This window comes from Mus pahari, chromosome 5, assembly GCF_900095145.1.
Source record: "Mus pahari chromosome 5, PAHARI_EIJ_v1.1, whole genome shotgun sequence".
Taxonomy (NCBI): Eukaryota; Metazoa; Chordata; class Mammalia; order Rodentia; family Muridae; genus Mus; species Mus pahari.
The window spans coordinates 64481887-64488710 of record NC_034594.1 but is presented as its reverse complement, the minus strand read 5'-3'; the positions used below and the strand labels follow the sequence as shown (position 1 = coordinate 64488710).

Sequence of the window (6824 nt, the reverse complement as noted above, 5' to 3'; positions counted from 1 at the left end):
TATTGTTTTTGTTTGTTTTGAGGAGTGGGGTCTAAGACAGGGTTTTTCTGTGTAGGTTTGTGTAGCTGGAACGTACTGTGTAGACCAGGATGGCCTTGAACTCACAGAGATCTGCCTGTCTCTGCCCCTGGAGTGGCAGATTAAAGGTGTGCCCAGTTATTTGGTTGCTGTTGAATCAATAAACTTTCTTCGTAGCACAGGCTAGCCCTAAATCTTCCTGCTGTGACTCAGAAGACCTGGCTTACAACCTTGGACCATCACACCTATCTGGATCACATTTCTCTGATCCACTCATCCATCAATGGGGACATGGTTTGACCCCACACTTCTTGGCCACTGTGAGCCTAGCTTAGCCCTAGACTACAGGAAGCCAACTCCCACAGAAGTACTCAGGGTCTGTGCAGAGCACTCACACTGGGATCCCTCCACCTGCCCAAGGGAATACGAGACAACATCAAATAAGGGGAAAGCCTGCCTACCTGCTTCTGAGCAAGACCCAGGCCTTGCCTGGCTTGGCTCAGGATTTTGCCCCTCATCCAATTGCGTTCAAACACACTCAAAAATAGCTGTGGTGCAAATGTGGTTCTATAGGACCACCCATCAGCCCCATCTTTCCAATTCAACATTCCTCCTGGATACCATGCCTGCCCTAGTCAGGGGAGAGGCAATTGGGGACAAGACTCACTGGAACAAAAAGAGAAGGATGCCCACGGGAGGGTCGGTGACCACTGCAGCATAAGACTATGGCTCTTCTCTCAGACAGTAGCTGTCTCCAGCCTCCCACCTAATGTGGGGGAAATGCCTGGGACCCACCCACAGCTCCAGATTCAGGACGTGCCTGGACTTCCACACCCTGCCAACTTCTTACAGCCAGACAAGCTTTAGTTCACAGGATAGGGTGAGGCCAAGGTAGTGCCTAAGGATTAGGGAGGGACTCTGAGCCTTTCCGGCAGGAACTAAGTCTTCGCCTATTTAAGCGGAACTCATCAGGGCCTCAGCTAGTGTTGTGGTATTGCAGCTTCTCCATCTGCCATCCTCACGGACCAGCACCCTGCCACAGCAATGTGGGGAGCCTGCTTACTGCTGCTGGGCCTCAGCCTACAAGTTTGCCCGAACGTCATCCCAGGTAATGAGGCTCCTCCAGGTGTCTCCTCGCTCATCTTTGCACTCGTGGGTCTTCAGTCTGACCCTGCCTCTGCTCTTTTCTTTGCCAGTGGAGGAGGAGAACCCGGTCTTCTGGAACCGAAAGGCGGCTGAGGCCCTGGATGCTGCCAAGAAGCTGCAGCCCATTCAGACGTCAGCCAAGAACCTCATTATCCTCATGGGAGATGGTGAGTTCCTGTGGCCTGCCTATCCTGGGACCCTCGCACACCCACCACCCGCCGAGGGGATTAATCCTAATCACATTCTGTCCTTCAGGGATGGGGGTGTCCACAGTAACTGCTACCCGGATCCTAAAGGGACAGCAGCAAGGCCATCTGGGACCTGAGACCCAGCTAGCCATGGACCGCTTTCCACACATGGCTCTGTCCAAGGTGAGCTTGGAGACACACAGGGGGTGGCAAGAGCTGGTATATGGCAGGAAGGTGGTTGGGAAGAATCCAGAATCCCAGGAAGAGACGAGCTCTAATGTCTACCAGTAGAGTTGAGCTGAGAGTGTCTCTCCCCAGACCTACAACACAGACAAGCAGGTCCCGGACAGTGCAGGCACAGGCACGGCCTTTCTCTGCGGGGTCAAAACCAACATGAAGGTCATTGGCTTGAGTGCAGCTGCACGCTTCAACCAGTGCAACACAACGTGGGGTAACGAGGTCGTCTCGGTAATGCACCGTGCTAAGAAAGCAGGTAGGTTGGGACAGGGTAGAAGGACCTAGACAGACCCGGGGGTCCTGGGTGGCTCATGTGACTTTCTGCAGGAAAGTCTGTGGGAGTGGTGACCACCACGTCGGTGCAGCATGCCTCTCCAGCCGGCACCTACGCCCACACGGTGAATCGTAATTGGTATTCGGATGCACAAATGCCTGCCTCGGCGCTGCAGGAGGGTTGTAAAGACATCTCTACTCAGCTCATCTCCAACATGGACATTGATGTGAGCCCCAAGAGGGAGGGAGGAGGGCCGCGTGGAGGTGTCACTCACGGCAGCATAGGCAGCCAGCAGCCTGAGCTCTGGGTCCTCCAGGGTATCTGAGTGGTGGTGGTGGGCGGGTAGAGAAGGTGCAGAGTCCTTCAGACCTGGGACCAGATGCTGTCAGGAGGGAACAGAGGATCAATCAGGTCCCAAGCTCACCTCTGATTGTAGGTGATCCTTGGTGGTGGCCGCAAGTTCATGTTTCCCAAGGGGACACCAGACCAGGAATATCCAACTGACACCAAGCAGGCTGGAACCAGGCTGGATGGACGCAACCTAGTTCAAGAGTGGTTGGCAAAGCACCAGGTATGGGGGTGGGAGTGAGGGGGGTGAGGGGGCATTAGGGCAAAGGGCAGAGCAGGAATTATTGAGGGCTGTTCATTTCAAGGTATGTACTTAGACTGGCTGTGTCTCTGCAGGGAGCCCGGTATGTTTGGAACCGCTCAGACCTCATTCAGGCATCCCTGAGCCGATCTGTGACACACCTCATGGGTAATAACTTGCATTTCTTGCCCTGGAACCCTTCCATTGGGAAAGTGTGTGTCTGTGTGTGTGGTGTCCCTAGTATGCACTCTTATAGTCACCATGGATTTTCTTATTCTTCAGGCCTCTTTGAACCTAATGACATGAAGTATGAAATCTACCGAGACCCTGCTCAGGACCCTTCCCTGGCCGAGATGACGGAGGTGGCCGTGCGCATGCTCAGCAGGAACCCCAAAGGCTTCTATCTCTTTGTGGAAGGTGGGTGGTTTTGCCTGGCAGGGAGGAGGAGGAGGAGGAGGAGAAGGAAGAGGAGGAAGAGAGAGGAGCTGGGTGCAGCACAAGCTCAAACATCTCCCCATCTCTGGTTCTCTGCAGGGGGCCGCATTGACCATGGCCACCATGAAACTGTGGCCTATCGTGCCCTGACTGAGGCTGTCATGTTCGACTCAGCTGTTGACAAGGCAGACAAGCTCACCAGTGAGCAGGACACGATGATCCTTGTCACCGCCGACCACTCTCACGTCTTCTCTTTTGGTGGTTACACACAGAGAGGGGCCTCCATCTTTGGTAGGCATGGGGCAGGCAGTGACAGATATTGTTGCCTTGGAGGGATACAGTGACAAAAGGTGCTTCAGGAAGCAGCTCAGTTTGAAAAACAGGTCACCCCCTCTTCCTGCAGGGCTGGCTCCCTTCAAGGCTGAGGATGGCAAATCCTTTACCTCTATACTGTATGGCAATGGTCCTGGTTACAAGCTCCGTAATGGCGCCCGGGCTGATGTCACAGAGGAAGAGAGCAGTAAGTTCGCTGAGTGGGGTCGGCAACACGGGGCTGAGAGTGCTCATTGAGGTGGAGGACCCGTTCTGAACACCCATTCTTGGCAGGCAACCCCACGTACCAGCAGCAGGCGGCTGTACCCCTGTCGTCAGAGACCCATAGCGGGGAGGACGTGGCGATATTTGCGCGCGGCCCACAGGCGCACCTGGTGCACGGAGTGCAGGAGCAGAACTACATCGCGCATGTCATGGCCTTCGCAGCCTGCCTGGAGCCCTACACGGACTGCGGCCTGGCATCCCCTGCTGGCCGGAGCAGTGCAGTGAGCCCGGGCTACGTGTCCACCATGCTGGGCCTGTTGGCAGGGAAAATGTTGATACTGATGGCAGCGGCTGAACTCTGACTACCTAAGCTCACTGGACTCCACTTGTTGGCTTGTTCAGGGCCTTTCTGCCAGTACTGTTTTTTCTGGGCTCCAGTTGGAACCCCACTTCCTAAACTCAGCACTAACTTGGTTTGTCAGTCCTCCTGATGTGTCTGGCTGCCACAAAAATGAAGAGCACTTATCACCTTCTTGGGGACAATAAAATCAATTGTTACAAAGTTAGTGTACCAGTTTTGTCAACATTTGGAAGGGTGGTGCCTGGGTGGCCAGAGGTGAGATGTGTCAGGGATAGAATGTCACTTCAGCCATCCCCTGACCATGAAGTCCTGGCACCCGTCGATGCCACGTTGGCTAGGAGGAACAAGAAATCGTTGGTTTCAGGCCAGCACCAGTGAGCACATTTTGTCTGTTCCAGAGCAGAGACAGCAAGGTCCCTTGAGTTCCCCAGCTGCCACACTCAAGTATCTGACCTCCTGGGACTCACTGTAGTCCTGGGTCATAGAATGCAGAGTATTGTGCACTCAATGCCTCGGGTGTCTTGCCTGCTTGGGAGTCAGGGCAGAGCCAGTTCAGGAGCTAGAGATCTCCAAGGGCCACAACAGAAGACCTGAGGCTTGGCCTCTCTCTGTTACTTGTGAAGGGAGAGGTTCCAGGCAGCTACCACCTCTTGCAACCATGGCCATATAATCAGGTCGCTAGCCCCCCTTCCCTCCTCATCCTGCACACACATGCCAGGCTGCAGATTTGGGAGTTCTCCAGTTGAAAGAAGGAAAGCACAGGGCATTCCATCTGATAGACAGCCTGGCTCTTCTGTCTTCACCTTTGTTGCCCGGTGTCTGCTTCACTGGAGAAACAGTGGAGGCTGAGGGGCTAGCCTGGTCTACAGAACCAATTCCCGGACAGCTAGAGCTACAGAGAGAAAGCCTATCTCAAAAACCTACAGCAATCGACAGCTCAACCCAACTTTGAAATTCTAGAAGCCTTGCCAAACATTCACCTTCACAACTTCAGGAACACAGTTCTGAAAGCTCTCCCTCCAGCCAACAAGTGGTTAGAGCCCCACCCACTCTGGTCTACCCAGCCTAGGGACAGGTGTCCTTCCACACTTCAGCCTTCCCAGCCAGCCCTCACTTCCCCCTGGAGTGGGGAGTTCCCTGATTGCAGGGGAGCAAAGAACCCTGTGGGGCACTGCCCTGAGGGGTTAGAGCCTCCAATTCCTGCCCACCCGAAGGCCTGCAGTTTCACTAAACACTATCCTGCAAAGTTGCTTGTTCCCTCTCCCCACACTCTGCTCCTCCTCCCTTTAGGGTGCAGGCCGAGTGGCTATCCTCATGCAGCCAGTGTCAGTGAGAAATTTCTGCTGTCCAGGCTGTAGTCAGCTCCAAGGTGGTTTTTGTTTGTTTGTTTGTTTGTTTTTGTCCAAAGCTGGCCACCACATGCAAATGAGTGCAGGCTGGCTGGCTGGTGGTGTTCAAACCTGTTGCAGCCTCTGTCCCTTCTTCCCAAGGCATCTTTGGGTTCAGTATCCTCGTCTGCTTTGTCCTTAAGATCTATACATCCTTCCAGGATCGTCCAAAGCCAACGGGCATGCGGAAAGGCGCCAAACCATTAGCAGAGTAAACACCCTCATGAAGAGGAAATTTCTGGTTTCTTTGGAGACTCGGGTGTGCCATGGGATGCTTCTCTGGAGGAAAGGGTTGTATGTTTCTTATGTATGTTCTGTAACAAGCAGGCTGAGCAAGTCATAAGAAATAAGCCATACAAAGCAAGCCAGTAAGCAGCATCCCTCCATGGCTTCTGCCATCAGTGCCTGCCTCCAGGGTCCTGCCCTGCATGAGATCCTGTTGAGGGACTGTTACATGGAACCGTGAGTGGGATAAACCCTCCCCTTCTGTTTATTTATTTTAACTGATTTAGTGGTCTGAAACTAAACTCCAAGGTGTGCCTCGCACTTAATAAACGCGCTACTGTTCATTTGCGCTGCATAGCTGGCTACTTATGGAAATACTGTCCTCTACCCCCAGACATATTTTCTCTGTGTAGCCACGGCAGTCCATGAACATGCTTTAAAGACTGGTCTAGAACTCACAGAGTTCCACCTGCCTCTGCCTCCCAAGTGCTGAAAATGAGAAGGAGGCATAACAGACTGTCAGTCAGCTTCTGAAATCCCAGGCATGGGGAGCAGAAGCAGAGGGCCACACTGGGAGGCCAGCCTGGGCTATGAGAGAGCTTGCTGCAAAAACCCAAACTGCAGCTGGGCGGGGTGGTGCACACCTTTAATCCCAGTCCTCTAAACCCAACACCTCCACCCACATTAGGGAGGTAGAGGCAAAAGCAAGATTCCATAGTGAGATCCTATTTCAAAACAGACAGACAGACAAGTACACATAAACCTCAGCTCACCAAGGCTGTTCCCCAAAAACCAGGGCACCTTCGCTTACTGCCCTGAGCACCTGCCTGGCCCACTAAGCCCCCACTATGCTTGCTGTGGACTGGAGAAGCTGCATCTACATGTTTATTATGGTCCTGTGGAGGCCCTGTGATGCCCTGTGCCTGTGGGCCCAGGCACTCAAGGCTGAGGTGGAAGGGTCACTTGAGTTCATTCATAAGCTTGAGACTAGCCTAGGCAACATAGTGAGTTGCAGGCTATCCTGGGCTATGGATCANAGACACTGTTTCAGGAGTAATAATAAATAGTAATGTTCTGTAGACTGCTCAGACGGGATGTGGGTTATGGAGCTCAGACGTAACAGAGAATCAAATTGACCCTGGGCTATCTGACCAACAGCTCTAACCGTTGTTGTTGTTGTTGTTGTCTTGAGACAAGGTCTCACTATGTAGCCCTGGCTGGCTATGCAGAGCAGGCTGACCTTGAACTCACAGAGAATTCATCTGCCTCTTCCTCTCAGGGACCCAGACGACACTTGTGTCTGACATTCCTGTTGGCTGCTGGTAAATCTCTCTGGTTGAATCACTCAGCTTAGCTGACCCCTGACGTCTCTAAAGCTATGAATGTGACCAAGTTCAACCCAAACCTAAGCTCCTGGGTTACAGGC

The 6824-nt window shown here is 53.2% G+C and overlaps 1 protein-coding gene across 1 annotated transcript; it reads left to right on the top strand.

Annotated features, from left to right (window-relative positions):
- The first annotated feature begins 952 nt into the window (after positions 1 to 952).
- Positions 953 to 3910, top strand: LOC110321885 (alkaline phosphatase, germ cell type). Its single transcript, XM_021198469.1, has 11 exons — positions 953 to 1126; positions 1215 to 1331; positions 1420 to 1535; positions 1671 to 1845; positions 1917 to 2089; positions 2300 to 2434; positions 2548 to 2620; positions 2735 to 2869; positions 2987 to 3178; positions 3291 to 3407; positions 3494 to 3910. Exons 1-11 carry the CDS (start codon positions 1063 to 1065, stop codon positions 3784 to 3786), a joined length of 1590 nt encoding a protein of 529 aa, XP_021054128.1. The 5' UTR covers positions 953 to 1062; the 3' UTR covers positions 3787 to 3910.
- Positions 3911 to 6824: the final 2914 nt, after the last annotated feature.

What these genes read in the sequence shown, in the direction of transcription:
- LOC110321885 (XM_021198469.1), top strand. Translation starts at nt 1,063, where the DNA reads ATGTGGGGAGCCTGCTTACTGCTGCTGGGCCTCAGCCTACAAGTTTGC. An exon ending in TTGCCCGAACGTCATCCCAG is followed by an intron (nt 1,127 to 1,214) that starts GTAATGAGGCTC and finishes TTTCTTTGCCAG; the next exon opens with TGGAGGAGGAGAACCCGGTC. An exon ending in GCACCGTGCTAAGAAAGCAG is followed by an intron (nt 1,846 to 1,916) that starts GTAGGTTGGGAC and finishes GACTTTCTGCAG; the next exon opens with GAAAGTCTGTGGGAGTGGTG.